The sequence below is a fragment of the Podarcis tiliguerta genome (assembly GCF_965153285.1).
Source record: "Podarcis tiliguerta genome assembly, chromosome: 17".
Lineage (NCBI taxonomy): Eukaryota > Metazoa > Chordata > Lepidosauria > Squamata > Lacertidae > Podarcis > Podarcis tiliguerta.
In genome coordinates, this window is record NC_139550.1 from 18266628 (window position 1) to 18289302 (window position 22675).

General features: G+C 44.3%; 1 protein-coding gene across 1 annotated transcript; it reads right to left on the reverse strand.

Moving 5' to 3' along the window:
• Positions 1–697: 697 nt before the first annotated feature.
• LURAP1L (leucine rich adaptor protein 1 like) lies at positions 698–22421 on the reverse strand. The gene is made up of 2 exons (XM_083420758.1): positions 21228–22421; positions 698–1459 (listed from the first exon to the last, which is right to left on the reverse strand). Exons 1-2 carry the CDS (start codon positions 21489–21491, stop codon positions 1082–1084), a joined length of 642 nt encoding a protein of 213 aa, XP_083276884.1. The 5' UTR covers positions 21492–22421; the 3' UTR covers positions 698–1081.
• Between the last annotated feature and the right edge of the window lie 254 nt (positions 22422–22675).

Sequence of the window (22675 nt, forward strand, 5' to 3'; positions counted from 1 at the left end):
GGTCTTTTCCAGGGAGTCCTCTCTTCTCATGAGGTGGCGAAAGTATTGGAGCCTCAGCTTTAGGATCTGTCCTTCTAGTGAGCACTCAGGGCTGATTTCCTTAAAAATGGATAGGTTTGATCTTCTTGCAGTCCATGGGACTCTCAAGAGTCTCCTCCAGCACCATAATTCAAAAGCATCAATTCTTCGGTGATCAGCCTTCTTTATGGTCCAGCTCTCACTTCCATACATCACTACTGGGAAAACCATGGCTTTAACTTTAATGAGGCTTACTCCCTAGTAAATGTGTTTAGGACTACAGGCTGAATTCTTGAATGATCTTCTATGTCATAATTTCCTGGTATGTGGAAAGCTAGTAAGTCAGGGGAAAGGGTTTGTGGTTTGGCCTTCTCGTTCGTATTTATGTATAGGTTTTTCTTTTTTTAAAGAAACAGATTCCCCCCTCCTGAAATGTGTGATTTCCATTCTGAAGTCAATAAGGCCCACAAGGGCGTTATCACATATTTTCTCTCCCGAATGTGTGCATTGGCTTTATGAGGAGTTTTGTGGCATTTCCTTCTGGCCCATAATAAGCAAACTCCACCAGTCACCGCACTGCTTGGCTGTTTCCCTTGACAACTCCCAGCTGAATTATGAAAAAGTATGTACTTATACCATTAGAAAGGGGGGGGGGATTCTTTACCTCCAAATCAACAGATAATAGAAAGTGTTTTATTGTCAATCAGATGTAGAATTCAGCAAAAGTTCATTTCCACACTTTGTGTTGAAGTTAAAATTAATTTCCTTCACCTTTATATATAGATATATTTTTGTAAAAAAATGGTCAAAAGTTATATTATAAAAGAGAAGAAAGAAAGAAAGAAATCACAGCAATAAATTAAGATGACAAAGAGAGAGAGAGAGAGGAGGAAAACCACCCAGGAGAGGAAAACAAAATCTAGGAGCAACCGCAGAGAGACTAAAGCAGGTTTAAAATAGATCGTATTTTTAAAAGGTGCTTTCAAAATGCTTAAAACAAATAGCAGCATAGAAGAATCATAAATACAAGTGCACATGTGTCCCTCCTAAAGCTCCACTTTCATCAACCAAAACAGTAGTACTCGTCAGACTCAATCTTGGTATGTTTATGGAGGGACTGTGAGTCGTCTATAAGAGAAGAGTCACTGAACTGGTCCATGTCTGAAGGAGTACGTTGGCCAGGGACATCGTCCGCCAAAGTGTCCAGGTAGCTCCCCACGGAGATTCCATCCAGCCCATCACTGCCATCTTGCAAACTGTTGTAGCTGCCTCTCAGTGATGTCTCCTGACTCTCTAGCAAGCTGCAGAGACTGCCACTCAAACTGCTGCCCCTGCTGGTGATTGTTCCTTTTTCTTCAATCAACCACTTGATTGATTCGATGCTTTCATTGATGATCAGTAGCTGCCGCATTAGTTTGACATCTGTGGCTCGGAGATCAACCTGCGCGCAGAAGAACAACTCATCAGTACACCGGATTCAGATCAATCTACTCATCTACGGACGCAAACTGACACACAATTGTAAAAACTCAGCACAGGCTTTTCTTAGTAATGCATTAACGTTCAACCCATTGGTTCGAGTCCTCCCTTCCAGAGCAGGAAAAAACAAGCTTGCTCCATCTTACATGTGACAGTCCTTGAGATATGGCTATCTCCTCTCAGTCTCCTCTTTACCAGGCTAAACATCCCCAGCTCCCTCAACCGTTCCTCATAAGTGGGAATATAACTAGGGTTGTTGAGCTTTTTGGAGGAACCCCCCCCCCCAAATAGTAACTTTAAGCTTTTGGAGCTTCCCCACCCCCCATCGCGTTGTCATACATCCGAGTTTTCCCTAACATCTGGCCAATTTGGCAACATTCCCCCCTGACGCCATTTGCACACCTGAAAACCAGGACACATCAGGAATTTTCCTGACGTACGGCAAGCCTAAATATAACTTTCTGTGAACAGGACATTAGACGTCTGTTGATGCAGCCTAGAACAGCATTAGATTTTTTGCTGCTGCTGCATCATCACACTGTTGACTCATTTTGAGTAAGAACACTAATCTCAAAATGAGTATTTAAGAATAAAAGATATGCACTAGATATGCTGTGATTCAGATACATGCACAAACACACGCAAACAATATTTTGTGGCATAGTGTAATGGTACACAATACATGTTGATAGTCAAAACGATTTCAGTCAACAAGGTTTTTTATATAAAAAAATGAATACAAATTATTGTGTAATGTAGTCTTTTATACTATTCGCTTCTGTTTTTCTATATATGAATATAACATCTGCATTGTTCACTCACAATGAACTGGAGGAAGAAAAAAACATTCCAGACTCTGAGGAAGTGAGCTCTTTATCTTGTTTTGGCAAGCCTCCTCCTTTTTTTCTTCATATAATTCTTTCCATAGATTCTTTTAAAATCTCAAGTCTGTCAAAATATCCTGAATTACACACTGCCTTCTTTTAAAAATTATTGCTCTGGTGGTTTGGATCAATGGTTCCTGACTGCTGGCCAAAGAACTGGCATTATTGCTGTTCCTCCACAATTCCCACATCTGTTGCGCTCCTTCCTCCCCTTATATTCCTCTCACGTTTCATGAACCTTCCATGACTGTTCCTCCCTCATTTTCCCTGCCCCACCTTTGTCCTCTGCATCACCAACCCGCCTTTCTAAGGAACCTAGTTCCACCCTACAACTTCCTTCATTCGCCCTGCAAGTCCCTCCTGGATCTAGTCAGTCAGAAAAGCAGGGGTGAAGATTGAACCTCATGCTTGGGGACCCATTGTGGTCCCTTCCAGGTCTCTCCATCTGACCTCTGGACACTTGGTTGGCCAAACACCTTCTCCAACCACACCTTCCACAGGTCACACCCCAAAATGGACTTGCATGGATGGAATGTGCTCGCCTAGTGGGAAAACAGGGAGGGGTATATAGAAACCAGCCTACTGCAGAAAGGTGACATTTCTATGCAGTTTTGCCCACGTTTGCCTCTGGGTCCGGCCACTGTTGGTACATGGCCCACAAAATAATTGCACAGATGGGAACACAGTCCTCAGGCTGAAAAACGTTTCCCATCCCTGTAGGTACTGTGACTGGTAAGGTAAAGGAAAAGGACACCTGGATTTTTTAAGTCTAGTCAAAGGTTAATATGGGGTTGTGGCAGTCATCTCGCTTTCAGGCCGAGGGAGCCAGAGTTTGTCTGTAGACAGCTTTCCAGGTCATGTGGCCAGCATGACTAAACCACTTCTGGCTCAACGGAACACCATGATGGAAACCAGAGAGCACAGATACGCCATTTACCTTCCTGCAGCAGTGGTACCGATTTATCTACTTGCACTGGCATGCTTTCAAACTGCTAGGTTGGCAGGAGCTGGGACAGAGCAATGGGAGCTCACCCCCATCACAGGGATTTGAACTGCGGACCTTCTGATCAGCAACCCCGAGAGGCTCAGTGGTATAGACCAGCAGTGTGACTGGTGCAGTAGGATGAGCGAGAAAGCAAGGAATTGGGATGTGGGACACTGGTGGAAATGCCTTTGAAGGAGAAACCTACATAATTTCCTTCTTCTACCTTACTTGTTACCATTATTTCATTAAACTGGGCAACTGAATCCTGAAGTCTTGTTCGGGAGACAGTGGCAGAAAGATGAGCTACAGTTATGTTTCTAGATGCTTTCCCACCTGTTTCCTTGCCTCGTAGGACTGGAAATCTTAGAATGCAGAAACACAGATCTTTCAAGCATATCACAAATATCATTTGTATTTTTTTTTAAGTGTCATTTTTAATTGCCTTCGAACCCTCCTCTATGGAAAACGAATTTTAAACTGCCAACAGGGCAGCATCACAAGCACTTAGCTGGATGGTGGATTCCAGAGTGTTGTCAAATGTAGCTCTAATTGTACTTCCAACCTATCATTATGTTAGAAATGCAATGCTATCGTGATTAAAGACTCGCCTATCTCTACCCATCTTGCCTAAACAGTCTTCCATGTGCAATCAGTAATACATGTAAAAGAGAGAGAGAGAGAGAGAGAGAGAGAGAGAGAGAGGCACCCAAGCCTAAAGGGTGATCATTATCACATTAGCAAATTTCCTCCCATTTGTAATAATAGCTTGGGAGCAACATGAGTACAGTGCATTCCAATACTTGCTTATTCAAAAGACAACCCTACTGAGGTCAACAGGGCTTACTTCCAAGTAAGCGGGCATGGGATTGGAGCCTAGTTTCTCAAAGGGTAGCTACTACAATAACAGCAGCCATGGTATGGCTAGGCAATTAGGAACTGATGTATCTTTTCAATGTTATAAAAGCACAAGAAGAGCCTACTGATCAAGCCAATGGCCCATCTCATTCAGCATCCTGTTCTCAGTCCTCTCCACACCAACTTTGTGTCCATTTCTATGATTAGCAGCACTGAGGGAAAGCCTCATACATGGTCTGAAGTAGGGCTGGGCAATATCACCAGCTAAACATGGTGATATATGAATATGTAACAATGTCTGAAATAAGGATGGAACTATGTGATTCTTGACTGTGATTCTATAAATTTGATATACAGTAAAATGACACGGGTGGTGCTGTGGGTTAAACCACAGGGCCTAGGACTTGCCCAATCAGAAGGTTAGCAGTTTGAATCCCCGCAACGGGGTGAGCTCCCGTTGCTCGGTCGCTGCTCCTGCCAACCTAGCAGTTTGAAAGCACGTCAAAGTGCAAGTAGATAAATAGGTACCACTCTGGTGAGAAGGTAAACGGTGTTTCCGTACGCTGCTCTGGTTCGTCAGAAGCGGCTTAGTCATGCTGGCCACATGACCCGAAAGCTGTATACTGGCTCCCTCGGCCAATAGAGTGAGATGAGCACCGCAACCCCAGAGTTGGCCACGACTGGACCTAATGGTCAGGGGTCCCTTTACCTTTAAAATGCCTTTCTATATCTTTAACACTAACAAAACAAGATATTCAATATTTTCTTCAAGTTGGTGCCCTTGGCAGGGAGCATTTCCTAGCAGCCTTCTGCTGAGCGGCTAAGCACCAGTGAATCGGTCTTGTTTACAGGTGTGGAAAAAAGACTGAAGCTCAAGGTTTCAGCAGGCAAGTGTTTCTGTGGGAGTAGAAGGGTTGAAGAAGGCTGTCCTTAGTCCCAACACACACACACAGGACAATTCTGCTGTAGCAGAGGTATCATTTTAATATTTTATCCAGGGTTCTTTCCCCCTTCGACTGTAGCTCACAGGAGCTCAACTCCAGTAACTCTCAGGTGGGCACCGTTGCCATTCTAAGAGAACAAGGGTTCACGGTGAGCTCCAGAGTCTCTTTTTCTAGAAAAAATAGCACTGATTTTACCTATTTGTGCCAACATGCCTAAGATGGCTTGGCTTGCTAATATGGAGCTGCCAGGGTCAATTTCACAAAATGGCATGAAATATAGGATGCCTCAAACCAGCACACCCAAGCAGTGGTGGAAACCAAAAGGCAAACTTGAGTTACAATCCACTTTATCAGGTGGCTACTTCCTTGTCACCCTACAAGTTTCCCCTCCACTTCCCAAGTCTACAGAACCCTGCAAAACATAAGCAATGTTACATTCAAAGACTGCATTTGAACGATAGGCACAAACTATTCAGGACTTCTAAGTCCTGATGATTTCACTTGGAGATATTTAGTCACATGCTTCAATAAACTCAAAGAAACTGAAATGTTTTTAATTTTGGCTGGCTCATGCCGTGTTTTATTACTGTTTTCCATTCATATTGTTTGTCCATCAGTGCTTTATTTTCCTATTATTATGTTTGATTATGTTTTTCATTTCTTCTCTTATCTATATGGAAAATATTTCTGACAGCACACATGCAGAGTTCCAATTTTATTTTTATAGCTAGGTTGGACCTGTTTTGTGTGGAATATAGAATAAATTTTCCACACCTTAAAACACACTCACATACACACATGTAGGATGTGAGCAATAACCACAAGCTATACCTCTGCTGTTTTTTGTTTTGTTTTGTGTGTTTTTTAATGCTTGCTATTCGTTGTATCAACACTTCTCTCATTATTGGCTGATTTTCTGCAGTGTGGACCATCACTTCTTTTTCTCATATTGCAAGGGACTGTACGGACTGACTATTAACAGGGGTCAGCAAACCTTTTCAGCAGGGGGCCGGTCCACTGTCCCTCAGACCTTGTGGGGGGCTGGATTATATGTATTTTTTGGGGGGGATGAACAAATTCCTATGCCCCACAAATAACCCAGAGATTCATTTTACATAAAAGGACACATTCTACTCATGTAAAAACATGCTGATTCCCAGATCATCTGCAGGCTGGATTTAGAAGGCAATTGGGCTGGATCCAGCCCCTGGGCCTTAGTTTGTCTGTCCATGGACTATGACAGTCTAAACAATGAAGCAACAACTTTGTGAAATCTGGATTAACTACAAGTGCATTAAGATGCTGAGTATAATTTTCAGTGGTAGCTCTATGTATTCTGGAAAATGGTGCATTCTGGGGTGCAGCATCTAAGATTTGCAGGAAAGCCATACAGAACCCTGTCCCATGAAAGGGTTCATCACACATGTATTTCCTTGTTTTGTTCCCAATAAGGCTTGTGGAACATGTGATGAGTTCAATGGCGATAGTGTACACATTTGATGGCCAAGTGATGAGCAAGCATGTTAGAACTATAACCTATAATTACATAGGATGGCTAATTGAAAGGGAAGCCAAATGGGTGCTGGGACCAACCAGGGTATTGGCTTCAACATAGGTGGCTGCAAAGGTTTAACCAGTGGTGGAAACAAGGGCATGCAAGTCAACCCTAAAATACTACTATTACCAATTGATACATATTGATTATGGCTTCGCTGAATTAGATCTGTATCAGGGTGCTTCAATTCGAATCAGTGGAGCTGCATAAAAGTGGAGTGGAAGATCATACACAGAACAATAAGACTATTCCCCTGGTACTTAGATCTTGGCACGGTATGGCAATTATTGGTACAGCTGCCTCAAATGAATGGGAAGGTTCTGCACATGCAAAACACCCATTTGAGGAGCAAACTGTTTTTTAAGGAATGGTTTCATGTGTTGCCCAATTAGCATTTCTTTTTGCTTATTGAAAGAGGTCTATGTAGCTCCTTCACATCTGCAGTGGCGTTAATTTATCATGGATTGGGGCTGAGCATCCTAGCATATGGAACCAATGAAAGTCAAAGCTCAACACTGAGACTTAGGCCGAGTTGATGATAGCTTCTTGCCCTTCACTTTCAAACTAATGTGTGAACCAGAAGTATAGTCAGCTGCCTCAATGGATAGACTACATTTTTTTAACCCTATTCAACACTGTCAGCCACATGTAGTCATGTATGTGGGTATCTGCCGTTCATACGACAGATGACTAAGGAAGGCAGGTGTGCTGAAGACTCTGCTATATGCCTGCATCATGCCACAGATGATTTCACCATCAGATGGGCATGCTAGGGTCTAAGACTCCATTTGGTCCTCTTCATTCCTATGATCTCAGCTTCAAGAAGGGCTAGTATTTTCCCCCACCAATCCCTGCTCTCTGTCTTTGAAAGTCACAGTATGATTCCCAAGGCCTCTTGTGCATTTGCCTCCTTCTATGATGCCATGTATTTCTCTATGTACAGCACAATCCTACAGATGTATACTCAGAAGTAAGTTCCATTGGTTTCAATACCCCCAGGTAAGTGGGTGATAGCAATGCAAGCCTTAATCTTCTTTTACTTGCAATGTTCCTGGTTTGCCATATAATGAGTTACATTTGGACTGCACACCTGAAGGAAAGTTCCCCTTGGCTCATGTCATCAGCACCCCCAGTTTCTCTGAAAGGACATCAGGGCAAGGGGAAGGCCATTCTGACCCCAATAATCAACCAGGAGACTAACAACTGCCTGGTTCTAAGCTACCATGAGAATCTTTCCATTGAAAGGAAGGGTACAAACTTTTTAAAGCAATGAGGCAGATGCCTAGTGTTGTTGTTGTTGTTGTTTGCTGTTGTACTACTTGCCATCTTTGAAAAGTATGGAGCAGCAATCACCCTAGAGCTCTGAAAAGCACTGACAGAAGAAGGTGGAAGCTGCAGTGTGGACATCAAGACAAGGTCACTGGGAGAAGCTCTGGAGAAGACTGAAAGACAGCAGTGCTTTATACAGAGACTGGGATGAGGAAAGGACTTAATCTCCTTCCTTATTCTGGAATCCAGCTCCAGGGTTCAGAGGAGAGAGGCCTGATTTAAGCATGGCTTGAAGGTTTGAGTACAACCTTTTTAATGTATTTGTTTATATTAATTAGTGAGATTTACAGCCCACCCCATCCTGAAGGCCTTTGGAAGGAAATACAAGGGTATTGTGCAGTCAGCAGCACATCTAATTTCTCTGGCTACGTGCAGCATGAACTTGCTTGTAGCTGGACAGACTGAATGCCGCCATTCACAGCAAGGACTGAAACATAAGCCCAACGTTTTCACAGCTGTGGACCAGTGTTGGAGTCATTTCGTTAATAGACCTGAACTCATATAGGTGTGATTGGGGACCGAATCACTGCAATCTTAACCAATTTAGTCCCCCCAAACATTCCAACTAAATTATACGATGCAAATTTCATAGAAACTCGTAATGATGGCTTCTGAGCCTCATTTTGACTCCTTTTCCATATAGTAAGAGGAATTACAGCTGAAGGCATACTAAATTACAGAAAAATGAATGGGTAGGACAATGCTACTCATGGATTTCCCCATCCAATCAAGTAACCTGACATCTTCCTCGGAGCACTAGGTGTTGAAGCAACTGCTTCTTTAAAAAGAGCAGTTGTTACAGTTTCTGTCACAGCCTTTGACCTTCTTGGTGTAGGTATTGGGAATCTTTGGCCCCCCAGATGTTGTTGAACTCCCACTCCCACCATCCCTAAGTCATTGGATGTGTCTCCAGGACTGGTGGGTGTCATAGTTTCCACTATAGGATAGAAGTGACATAAAATGGAAGTAGAGTTATCTGTCCATTCCTAACTTAAAGCTACAGCAAGGAAGCACAACACCTGAAGATGGCACCCATCCAAACATCTGCCAACTTTAATATTAATAAATAATAATAATAATAATAATAATAATAATAATAATAGCATAAATGGCTCATAAAAACCTATGTTTTGCAATCAAAATAAGTGCTGTCATAGGGTGAAAATTCACTTGCAAGATATTCATCACCTATTTTAAAGGCAGGGACTGAGAACTTAAAAGTTATAGGCAATTCACTTTTGGATTAGCTAATGATTTACATTTGCAAAGAGATTAATAATGTTTTGCATTTCTGCTGGCACAGTGGCATACATCTACATGATACCAATGAAATTATATTCATTAAATACATTTCAGCCTTGGTTATATAAAAAATGGTTAATGAAGTTTGGCTTCAATCATCTTTATCAATTAACCAAGCCTTTTTCCCTGATCCTAAACATATGTGCAGCAAAATGCTATCCAACTGGAACTTACTCAAGTGTAAAGTCGCAATCATGTAAAGTGGTACCTTGGTTCTCAAACTTAATCCATTCCGGAAGTCCATTCCAAAACCAAGGCGTGCTTTCCCATAGAAAGTAATGCAAAATGGATTAATCTGTTCCAGAAGGCTGTAGCTAAAACTAGGAGGAGGAGGAGAACAGCAAAAACAAAAGCACCAAACTTAATCCGTTCCGGAAAGCGCAGCTTCTGATTGGTGCAGTACCCTGGAAATAATAGCTGACAGCCGCACCAGATGTTTGGCTTCTGAAAAATGTTCGAAAACTGGAACACTTACTTCTGGGTTTTTGGAATTTGAGAACCAAGACGTTTGAGTACCAAGGCGTTTGAGAACCAAGGTACCACTGTAAAAGGTTTTTTGAAAGGAAAAAAGCTAAAGGTCCCCTTGATGGTTAAGTCCAGTCAAATTTGATTATGGGCTGCGGACCTCATCTTGCTTCGGGCCAAGACAGCATGGCTGGCAACCCTACTTTGCCAGTCTAAGAGCTCTGAAAGAAGTAGTTTTGCAGCAATGACAGCACTTTCCAGGCTGATGTTATAAGAGTGCATCTTATCTCCTTTCTCTTCTATGAATTACATTTGCTGGCACATTTTTTTTATTATCTTTGAAAAGATTCATAGTCCGCTTAATTATAAAACATGCTAAGTGGTGTACATAGTAAAATATATAGATAAAAACACCTCTAAAATCAACTTTAAAACAACAACAGTGTTGCTTGGGTCTTTTGTTCTTGTGTAGTGCAGTTGCTGCTGTTAATATGTGGAAATTGTTAGGTTTGTTTTGTTTTGTTTATTGTTTATGACTACTTTAGCCCTGTTTGCAGTTGGGTAATTTTTTTGATGTGGTAAGCTGCCTTGAGCATCATTGGAACTATGAAAAGGTGGCATACAAATAAGATGACCGATCGATCAATTATACTCAATAAAATGCAGCAAAAAAAAAAAAAAAAAAAAAGCAAGAAAACTTTGAAAGCTTAACACTGATACCGGCATTATATTTCTGGGTAGGCTTGCTAGAATTGTAAAAAAAGTTTCACCAGATGCCTAAAACAATGCAGTGTCTACATCGGAGTAGAAAAGCACGCAAAAGGGATGTGGGTAGCACTGTGGTCTAAACCACTGAGCCTCTTGGATACCTAGTGTGGTGTAGTGGTTAAGAGCGGTGGACTTGTAATCTGATGAACCGCTTGTCCACATGCAGCTTCTGGGTGACCTTGGGCTAGTCACACTTCTCTGAAATCTCTCAGCCTCACTCACCTCACAGAGCGTTTGTTGTCAGGGAAGAAGAGAAAGGAGATTGTTAGCCACTTTGAGACTCCTTAAAGGGAGTGAAAGTCGGGATATCAAGTCCAAACTCCTCTTCTTCTTGGTGATCAGAAGATCAGCAGTTCACAAATCCACATGACAGGGTGAGCTCCCATTGCTCTGTCCCAGCTCCTGCCACCCTAGCAGTTCAAAAGCATGCCAGTGCAAGTAGATAAATAGGGACCACTGTGGCAGGAAGGTAAACACTGTTTCCATGTGCTCTGGTTTCCATCATGGTGTTCTGTTCTGCCAGAAGCAGTTTAGTTATGCTGGCCACATGACCTAGAAAGCTGTCTGTGGACAAACGCCAGCTCCCTCAGGCTGAAAGCGAGATGAGCACCACAACCCCATAGTCGCCTTTGACTGGACTTAACCATCCAGCGGTCCTTTACCTTTATCTTAGAAAAGCACGCAAAGGAATGGTTTCAAGCATAAGAGTTAAGATACATGCTGTTACATGTCACACTGCTGCCCTGATTCTTGAAAACCAGATCTAGACCCAGTACCCCCATCCACACACCCCACCGAAGCATGAGTAATCTTTACAATGGCTTTGCCCATTCCCTATTTTAAAATGGTCTTGAAACACAATTGCAGTGCCAACCTGTCCGATGTAGCCTGGCTACTGGGAGCCTTTCAAGGATAGTGACCCTTAACTACTTGGATAATTAGTTCCGTCCTGTTAACTTGTAGCTGTAGCATTCCTCATTTTAAATTTAATTAGTTTGTTCATGTCTGGGGAGGCAGGGTGGAAGGACTCTGGACCCAGAAAAATTGCTCCCTTAAAAAAACAACAACAACCTGTACTTTTTATTATTGCAATTGCAAAGATGCCAGGCACTTGAAGTCACAATTTGCCTAGGACTGGAAACGCTAGCTGTGTGAAGTGCGGACTTGAGCAGCCCTTATAGCCTAACAAAATCCACGGATTTAAGAGCCCACGTGTAACGTCAAGGTTGCATCCGATGGTTATTTAGATCTGTAGGAGAGGTTAGTTACACATGAAAACTAGTATAAACAGGGGTCTAATTCATTGCATCTATCCCTGAACAAGCCTGGACTGATTGTAATAAAAGACAGATGTCTAGCATATGGCACCAGAAAGATCGGCAGCATGAAAAGACAGCTATTGAAACTCAAATGTTTCCTTTCCCCCTTTCATGTCTTTGGGAAACAGGGATGAATGAAGTCAGGTGGACTGGAGATCTTCAAAGCTATCCTGAATTAGTGCCGTTGACATTGCAGTTGTTTAATAATAAGACTAGGGCAAGGGAAGGCTACATTTTATGCGGCACACATTTCTCCTCGTAGGGGAGCAAGAAATGTGCTTAGAAAATCCCTAGTACAAACTTACCGATGTTGTCAGACACAGTAATACAAGTGTAAACATTTAGGTCAGTGCCCAGAGATAAGGAGCGGCTGCTGGTGTCAGAAAATTTTGGAACAGATGGCACACGATCAATTCATTATTATGTGTTCTAGACATCTGTCTCAAGCAAGAAGGCTGAATTGTGGCTGAGTCATATAAACATCCAGGGGATAGACTTTAAATCTGCACATTATCCATGCCTGCCTTGACATGAAATTCTCCCTAGCAACCCCCCCCCCCCCGGGCCCGGTAACATTGCTCATTCTTTGGAGTCACGGCACATACAATATATACCATATGTGTTATGAGTGGGGTAACTTTTCCGTGTGCCTGAATTTGGACAGGTGAGTGAGGATTTCGAGCTGCTGATCCCTCTTAATCCAATTGGTTTAGAGCCTTGCACTGTGGACTTGTGATCAGAGAGGGTTGGGTCATGACAAACTGCTAAATTAAGATGTAAAAATAGATACTTATAGGCACAAACGTTAGCAGGAGCGTACAGAACACAGCATGATGGTTGGAGGGATATTCCCAACTGAATATCCCAAGGAACACACACCTGGCCAATAAGCTCACGCCCTCCAATATTTCTCTGATGAAAATAGGGATGTCCTATTCAACAACCACAACAGCAATTTTATTATTGATACCCCACCCACCTGACTAAGTTTCCCTAGCCACTCTCGGCATGTTTGCCCAAATGGAAACATGCTCCCACAGTTGGAAAAAACAACGACGCTGTTCTAATTGGAGATACCAGGGGCCATTTCACACAAAGCTTTTGTTTGTCAGTAATAACATCTCCAGGAAATAGGGTTGTTCTCCCTGCCCTCCAACCCTCTGAATCCTAAGGGTACTGGATCTATAATTTTCTTGGCAAGATTTTCCTCCATGGGAGCATTACTGGTTAAGGGAGGCTGATCTAACTTCCTTTAGAAATGGCTGTAGAAATAGTTAATCCAATGTAAAGTCGAGGTGGGCCGCATAAAGCAGTGGGTGGTCAGTCAGGGGCCATATGCCAGGACCTGGGAGTGGACAGGGCCAGGTCTGGGGTCCCACTTGCTTCCCTTCACACTTATACACATGCATACTCTCTCTCACACACATTCACTTGCACAATCTCACTCAGGCAACATATTCATTCCTCATCCCCAATACCCATCCTCCCCCAGCCTCCCTCACACAGACATCCTAAACGCCTTGCTCCCTCGCAATCATACTGATGCACAACCTTCACACAGATACAACCTCCCCATATCTCTTTCTCCCCTGCCCTCTTCTCTCCCGCACAAACCATGTTTAACCTCCCTTCCCGGCAATTCCGAAGTACCATGATGCTTGCCTGAGGTCAGAAATGGGGTTTGTTGGGGGCGCAAGGTCAAAGCCTCTGCTCTCCATTAAGACCTGGTGCAGCCTGAATGGAGCTTGGTCCATAGAGTATGAGCCTCTTTAGGGTGATGGGTTCGAGCCCCATGTTCCTGCCATGAACTAGATGACCTTCATGGTACCTTCCAACTCAACAATTCTATGATTCTATATCCCCGTATTGCTGTTAGCAGCAAAGGGACAGTGAACCTGGCTGCACTGGGAGTGCTGGGGGAGGCATCTTAAAGCCCCAACTGCTGTTCTTTTGCTGCTAGTAACAGTCCCTGAGGCTTGGTGGGCCACAGACCCCGTATGTGTAACATAAAGCATCATAATCTTCCTAGCAGAAAAAAATCTATTGCGTGCACATGTTTCTAGCTTTACCACACCTTTCTTATGTTATGTTATGTTATGTTATGTTATGTTATGTTTTATGTATTATTTCTTATATTTATATGCCATATTTTTTCCCCTTCAAGGTGGTGTACATGGTGATCTCTTTCAGCTTCGGCCTTCTGGAAGAAGGTACAGGGTTATAAAGAACAGAACTAGCCGCCTGAGAAACAGTTTCTATCCAAATGTGATTTTGGTTTTAAACACAGTGTAAGGTAGTCTCTATGGGAGTGTATTGTATTTAATTATGGGGTATCAGAGTTTTTAGGAGGTTGACAAGGCTGGGCTAGCTGGGATAGGCTTGTTGGTTTTTGAATGTCTGATGTAGATTTTTTCAATTTCGTTGTTCTGTATGGGGCAATGACAATAAAGATTATTGTATTGTATCGTATCGTATCCTCCTCCCCACTCTACCCTAACAACAAGCCTGTGAGGTAGGTTAGGCTGAGAGACAGTGACTGGCTCAGGGTTACCGAGTGAGCCTCGTGGGTGAGTGGAGATTCAAATCTTGGTCTCCTAGTCCAACACTCTTTATATCTTTCATAAGGGCCAATGGAAAACAAACATATTCAAATCATGGTAAGAAATAGCTCTAAGAATATTGCAGCCTACTCCCTCCTCTGCTCTTGAAATTTGTGCTTACTCGGTTGTTCTGTTAATGTGCTTTGCGAATGTACATTTTCTTGCTAGACATTACGTGTATTAAATTGTTCTACCCAGAGGCCCTTGCAAAAAAAATTAGCCAGGAAAAGTAATACTAATTACTACAAGCACGGTATGCAATATTAAAATGCTAACATGAGATTGCTGATAAAAGGCTTGGAATAAGTCGGTGCATATTCTGAATGCAACTGAGGCGAACTAATATATGCATTTTGGCCAAATATATTTAGGAGCTATTACTGTTTTGGGCATGGTTTGGACATGGGATTATTTTATTTATTTATTCTGAAAACAACCTTAAGAGTTTTAATGAAGACTATGCATTACCACTGTAGCAAAGGAAATGTTCTGCAAGGCTTTGGACAAGTACGAAATGTTTTGCAATTCCTCACAGCAGCAATTACGGATTGGGAAGCAGCCACAAACCTGTTTGTTTCCCTAAACTACTACTGTTGACATTAAACTGGGAAGGATTAGGGTAGTTGAGTAACCTGGCCCATTTGCATCGTCAAATCTTCTGGGGACACACCTGTCAGTGGAAATGTTGTTATGAATGAGCCTAAGGGGTTGGGAGATCGTTGCAGAACAGCCAGAACGTATAAACATTATTACATTGAATATTAATAACATACAAATTAATTTTATAACTTTTTTAAAAAGTGTGTATTATTTCCAGTATGTTTGCGCCCATTGGCCAGACAGCAGTAGGCATAGTACTTTGTCCTGAGGAATTGGGGGGTAATATTGCCTGCATGCATTGTCTTACAGCAGGGCTGGTTCCAAGTCACAGGGGCCTTCAGCAAAGTGTCCTGGAGTGGGCTCAGACTCCATCAGTGAAGCCCCCTGCCCACCTGTTTCCTTTCCCAGATGCCAAGCCTAGGAAGTCAGCTGCCATTTTAGCTTTCCTGCAAGGCAACAGCCACTGTCCCACAGCTTTGTGGGAAAATCAAAATGGCGGGCAGACTACCAACCACTTCCACCACATATCCTCCAACATTTCTCTGATGAAAATATTGTTACTCAATAGCAACAACAGCAGCAACAGCAATTTTATTATTTATACCCCACCCATCTGACAGGATTGCCTCAGTCACTCTGGGCGGCTTGGCTCGAGGGTCGCATAACTCCACACCCTCCAGCATTTCTCTGATAAAAATTGGGATTCCCTAAGGAAAAGATGGATTGTGGTGCTGGAGGAGACTCTTGAGAGTCCCATGGACTGCAAGAAGATCAAACCTATCCATTCTGAAGGAAATCAGCCCTGAGTGCTCACTGGAAGGACAGATCCCGAAGCTGAGGCTCCAATACTTTGGCCACCTCATGAGAAGAGAAGACTCCCTGGTGGGACCCTGATGTTGGGAAAGATTGAGGGCACAAGGAGAAGGTGACAACAGAGGACGAGATGGTTGGATAGTGTTCTTGAAGCTACCAGCATAGGTTTGACCAAACTGCAGGAGGCAGTGGAAGACAGAGGTGCCTGGCGTGCTCTGGTCCATGGGGTCACAAAGAGTCGGACACGACTAAACAACTAAACAAGAAGAAGAAGAAGAAGAAGAAGAAGAAGAGGAGGAGTTTGGATTTGATATCCCGCCTTTCACTCCCTTTAAGGAGTCTCAAAGCGGCTAACATTCTCCTTTCCCTTCCCTTCCTCCCCCACAACAAACACTCTGTGAGGTGAGTGGGGCTGAGAGACTTCAAAGAAGTGTGACTGGCCCAAGGTCACCCAGCAGCTGCATGTGGAGGAGCGGAGACGCGAACCCAGTTCCCCAGATTAGGAGACTACCGCTCTTAACCACTACACCACACTGGCTCCTAAACAACAAAGAAAAGGGGGACATTTCAAGATCAAATCAGAAACCAGGATGGCTTCTGTAAATACAGGACAGTCCCCGGAAAATAGAGACATCTGAGGGGTCTGAAGGGGTCCTCCATCAAAGTGCCCTCGAGTGGGTCCAGACTCCGTCAGTGGTGTCCCCTGCCCACCTGCTTCTTCTCTCAGATGCCCAGAAACCTAGGAAGTCAGTTGCCATTTTAGTTTTTCTGCAAGGCTACATCCGCTGTCCCACAGCTTTGTGGGAAAATCAAAATGGAAGGTGGATTCCCAGCCGCTGCCACCATAAGCCTGCATCCAGGGGGCTGGGAGGAGGAGGAGACTGCCAAAAATCAGTCCGGTGAACCCTGTCCATGTGCTTGGGTCCCAGCTGCTGCCCAAGGGTGCTGCAGCCAGTCATTTCCCATACCTTCCCTAGTTAAAAAGCCAGAGACTTTCCTAAACGTGAAAGCTGAACATTTCAGGGAAGATCCTAAAGCAATCTTGGAGGGACCAGGCCTGCTCAGGACTATTGGCTGTGTTGGGATATCAACCTGTAAACTCACTTCAGCCTCTGTCTTCTTAGGTTCAAAGAGGTGTTGAGCTGACGTGAGCTGGAAGAGAAGGAACGGCTCTTTTTCGTTCCAGGAAAGGAATTACATAAACAGTAGGAGGATTGTTATCTCTAAAGACGTTCATATTTAGAGAAACACAATGATATCTAAGAGGGAAGATTGAAATAGTCAGCAAGGGTGTGTACCTGAAACAACCTTGGATCTCTTGTTCCAGGTGAGGAGTCCTCATTTCAGCACAATGACTTTAGAGTCCTGACTATCAACAAACTCAAAGTAGATAAGCAAAACAATGGCCTGATCTTGAGATCCGAGAGCAGTAGCCCTCACAGGGGCTATAAGAATATGCAAATGCCTTGCTGGATCAGACCACAGAGACCAGCTTCTTCAGAAACCAGCCAAACATACTTAAGAAGACTATGAGCTGAACAGGGATAGATGCCCCAATTTTCACAACCTGGATCTGGTGTTTAAAAATATACTCTCATCGAACATGGAAGTTCAATTTTTTAGCTGTAATGGATAATACACACCGACAGACCACAATGTTCTCCTCAACTATGTCAGTGAACAGGAGGAAGGAGGCGATACCTTCAATGAATTCATACATGTCAATGTATGAGGAACAGAAACATTGTTGCCTGAATGAAGCGTTCTACTTCAATTTAAGAACAATGCCTCAAGTTCAGAACTACATGCACAAATGGGGCCACTACGTTTGGGGGGAAATCCCCCGCAAACCAACTTCTTGAATCCCGCTTCGGCTGGACTGGGACTACTTCATTTCATTTGGCCTGCCTCTACTGGCGAAAGAGCTCATGGGCTATGCATTGCTGAGTTAATTTTCAGACAGTTCTGCGGCTGCTTGAATATGAGTGAAACCTGCAGCTGTCCAGGTCTGTTGTAAATAAAGTTTAGTGAGCTCCTAAGAGAGATGCTCTGCTCCAGAGGAAGAACTTTCTGCTCATCAGGCAGTGGCTTGTCCACCTGCCTTGCCCCACCCTCCAACCCTGGGAGCCTTTCCCAGACCAGGACTTTGAGAACAGCAGAAGCAGCTGAGAAGAGAGGAGTCCAAAAAATATATGTTGTGTGTACTTGTTTCTCAATATTGTCCTTTTACATGGGTTTGTATGTTTTGCAGTATTTTATGCATTGTGATTTGCTGTTAGTTTTATTGATTATAGATTAGTAATTGTAAAAGATAAGTGCTAACTGTTTAATTATTATTTGCTGATGTTTAATTTTACTGTTTACTAAAGTGGTGCCCCCCAAGACGAAATTAATTCGTTCTGCGAGTTTTTTTGTTCTACGAGTTTTTTCGTCTTGCGAAGCACCAATGTGTATTGACGGTTTCCCATAGGAATGCATTGGCGGTTTTTAAAAAAGGCGCAAGACATTTCATCTTGCGAAGCAAGCCCATAGGGAAATCCGTATTGCGAAGCAACTCAGAAAACGGAAAACTCTTTCGTCTTGCGAGTTTTTCATCTTCCGAGGCATTCGTCTTGCGGGGCACCACTGTATTGGATTCTAATAGATTATTGAATATTGCCTTATTTGATACAAGTTGTTTATTTTAAAGTTATTGTGACTTTTGTGCCTGGAGGATGCGGACCATTTGGATCCCTTCCAATGCAGGCCTCATCATGGGACTGAAACTGCCTTGGTCGTGCTGGTTGATGATCTCTGACGGGCTAGGGACAAAGGTGAAAGCTGTTTTCTAGTTCTGCTAGATCTCTCAGCGGCTTTTGATACAACTGATCATAACACCCTTCTGAACCATCTGGAGGGGCTGGGAGCTGGGGGCACTGTTATACAGTGGTTCTGCGCCTTCCTCCTGGGCCGTGTCTAGAAAGTGGGGGGGGGGGGGAATGAGTGTTCAGACCCCTAGGCTCTCACCTGTGGGGTGCCTCAGGGTTCCATCCTGTCCCCCATGTTTTTAATAACATCTACATGAAGCCACTGGGAGAGATCACCAGGGGGTTTGGGCTGGGTGTCCATCAATATGCGGACGATACCCAGCTCTACCTCCCTTCAGCCAAGGTCTCCTTTCAGCGGCCATTGTTCTTTCCTCTCGTTTCTCCAAGTTTGTAGCAAATCAGGCCCACTAAGGTCTTGAGCAGGAATTCCATGCAAGCTCTGACTAAATAAATGGAGACCACTGAGAGACAGTGTATGGTGGACTATTGGATAGCTACTAGTAAATATACAACTAGCCTCAAAAATTATTATTTAAATATTTAAATGGGAAAAGTTTTTGTTTTAAATTATAGCAGGATCAGATTTTTGCACATAGAAGCCACTGCACTGATGAAAACAGTGGATTATATCCAATCTAAGTTCTACTAAATTCTGTTTAGGAAAGTTTTTAATGTTTGATGTTTTATTGTGTTTTTAATATTCTGTTGGGAGCCACCCAGAGTGGCTGGGGAAACCCAGCCAAATGTGTGGAGTATAAATAATAATAATAATAATAATAATAATAATAATAATAATAATAATAATTAGACCCTGTGAATTGAATGGACACAACCAGCCCAGACAAATTAAATTCAATGGGAGTTGGGTAAAATTCAGTCTTAGTGAGCACCTTGAGAGGTCTTATTTTTGAGAACCCATTAGGCTTTTGAAATTTCCACTGTCAGTTTTTCCCTGCACAAATGTGTAACATATCTCCCACATGCGACATGTAACATATGAATCCCTGATTCTGCATGTTCTCAGCAGTGCAGTTATCTATCCTCTTCAAAAGTAAGGCGAAGTATGTGGCTGCAGGAGTTTAATGGAGGGAGCAGTATACTCTGCACGTGCTTGGTGGCACTTTTTCTTTATTATGACATCATGATATTCCAGGAACTAGCCATGGTACTGAGAAGAGATTCAAAATTAAGACCAAGCCCAAATCAAGACCTTGAGAGCAGGGCAAGGGGCAGGAAAAAAAGGGGGGGAATGGGTGTGGGTGGGTGGAGTTCATTTCCAGGGGCAAAGGGATGGAATCAAGTGAATTCCAATCAAAGACAAAAATGTTTGTTGGCAGGCCTCTTCGCTGGGAAAAATCTGATTCATGGAATGCACTGCCTCTTTAAATAGTTTTTTATCCTGCCCCTACCACATCTGACAGTGATAAAAAATATGCCAAACCCACAATTGGGCATCATCCCTTACTTTCAAGGTATATTATTTCCCATAAGGACTGTTTCTTATATTTCACAGCATCCAAACTCAATACAGTATACTGAATCCTGTTTGAGTCAATACATAAATATTGAGGAATCCAGTAGCAGGCACAAATTATCGACAAATGCTACTTGAACACCCCCCTCCCCCCTCTCTCTTTCTTCATATAAACCTATAGGGATTGGCCACAAGATCTGTTCCTCCACTCTTGATTCCATTCTTTTCAGAGCAAGACCGCAGGTGGAGCCATGCAACATGGAGTTTCCTGTGGAGTTATCACACCCACTTCTCACATTTTAGATCCAGTTGCCAGGCCTACAGGCAATTGCCTGTAGCTGTTTTGTGGGCAGGTGACTAGCTGTGCCTTATTATGAGGATTAAGTGCTGCAAATGAACACTGAGAGCACAGCCACGCTCTCCCACTCACGCCTACGCCAACCACACACAAGCACAGCACAGTGGCAAAAATAAAACACCTCCGGGATTCAGTTCTAAAAACAGGAATGCCGAGTCTCAGCCTTGATTGGAAACCCCCCCCCCCCCCCCGCTTATCTTATGAGCAACAAAGCCTGGATATTTAACTCTAGGTCTGTAGGCTCCTGACTCCAAAAAAGGGGGTGCGAGAAATGCTTTCTTCAGCTGCTCAGAGGCACTCTCTTTTTTTATTCTACTGCTTAAAAAGAAAACACCTCAAAAACGGGTCCTAGCTTGAGTTCAGCATCTTAAACAGCCCTAGCTCCAATACTTTGTAACGCATGTCACTGATAACTTTACTCTTGGTTTCTGACATCATTTATTTTGGCGGAGAATAGAGAGGGGGGCGCTCCAAAGAGAAGGAGCGCGGCTCTTTGAATTGCACGAGAATCGCACCAGTTCGGCGTGTCTCCCAGCAAGCGCAAAACCAAGGCTTGCAGACAGCGAGCGGCGCGCAAAGGAGGAGTGCGGAGTAATGGTTAGATCCCTGCCTGTCCTTTGTTGTTGTTTCGCGGCGGTGCACCAGGGCGCTTGAGCTGCGTACTCTACTCACCATTTCTTGCCGGAGGAGGTGCAGTTTGGTCTCCAGTCTCTCCAAGGCGCTGGAACTCCTGCTGCGGAGCATGGCGGCTCTGGGGCCCAGGGAGGTGCAGAAGCCGGGGGTGGCAGGCCCTCCGGCCGGCCGCTCGGGCTCCTTTTCCCTGGCGAGGGAGACGGCGGGCTCCTCCCCGCGCAAGGAGCGCGCCAGGCTCTCGGGTACTTTGCGCCCCAGCTTGAGCTCGACGTCTCGGAGATCTGGCACGGAGCAATCTTCCATGGCTTGGCAAGCGGGAGAAGGAGGCTTTTCGGATTAAGCGAGCTGCACTCGGCGGCTAGGGGAGACGCAGAGAGCCGAGCTTTTCAACCGCGCCGCCCGGCGCTGGCCGACCTCTCCATGCCAGTCCGCGTTCGGTAATCCAGGCGCGCAGCCCGCGGCAGTCAGACGTGGGGGCGCACGGCAGCCGAGCAGCGACAAGCCGGCCAGGTGACCCGCCGCGGGAGGCAGCAGCGGCAAGAGGAGCCGCTGTCGCCGCTTCCCGGCAGCTGCATTATTTGAATTTGCAAACTCCAGCCCTTGCGGTTGTTGCACCAGCTGCCTGCGCCGAAAAAAAAAAAAAAAAAAAACCGCGAGCCGGGCGGCTGCAGAGTGCAGATCCCCCGCAATGAAGTTGCAAAGAAGCAGAAGCCAGCTACTTGGAAGATCAGGAGGGAGAAGCGACTTCTTGGAGAGTTGCTGCTCTCCTGCTCCTCCCGAGCCCGATCCCTTCTCAAGTCCGGTAGACTTGAGTGATCAACTGGAGTGAGCGCCCTCCCGGATTAATAAGCACGCACAGCGCTGCTCCTGACCGATCCCGGTGCGCGCGCGCGTGGAGAGAGCTCCCTCTATATCCCCCAGCAACAATTACGCAATAACTCCGCTTCCTCCTCCGATGCAACCGGTCCTACTGGCTCGTCTATACGGTGCAGCCAGTTCGATCCAAGTCGTCTGAGTGTTGTCGAAAGGCAGGTGTACCAGAGGAAAGACAGCCCTTTACCGTAATACTTAGAAAGGGGACTCCTCGTATTCCCTAAACGTTTCCAGCATTTGTTAATTTATGGCCCTCTATATCTGAAGCATTGTTCAGCTCAGACACTGAGGTCCAGCTCCGAGGGCCTTCTGGTGGTTCCCTCAGTGCAAGAAGTGAGGTTACAGGGAACCAGGCAGAGGGCCTTCTCGGTAGTGGCACCAGCCCTGTGGAACACCATCCCTTCAGATGTCAAGAAAATAAACAACTATCTGACTTTTAGAAGACAATGAAGGCAGCCCTGTTGAGGAAAGTTTGTAATTTTTTTGTTTTTTTGTTTTGGGTTTTTTTATGAGTCGGAAGCCACCCAGACTGGCTGGGGAAAGCCAGCCAAATGGGCAGGGTATACATAACAATAACAATTTACTATTCCTATCTAGCTGTTATCCAATAGCAT

What these genes read in the sequence shown, in the direction of transcription:
- LURAP1L (XM_083420758.1), bottom strand. Translation starts at nt 21,491, where the DNA reads ATGGAAGATTGCTCCGTGCCAGATCTCCGAGACGTCGAGCTCAAGCTG. An exon ending in ACCTCCTCCGGCAAGAAATG is followed by an intron (nt 1,460 to 21,227) that starts GTGAGTAGAGTA and finishes TTCTGCGCGCAG; the next exon opens with GTTGATCTCCGAGCCACAGA.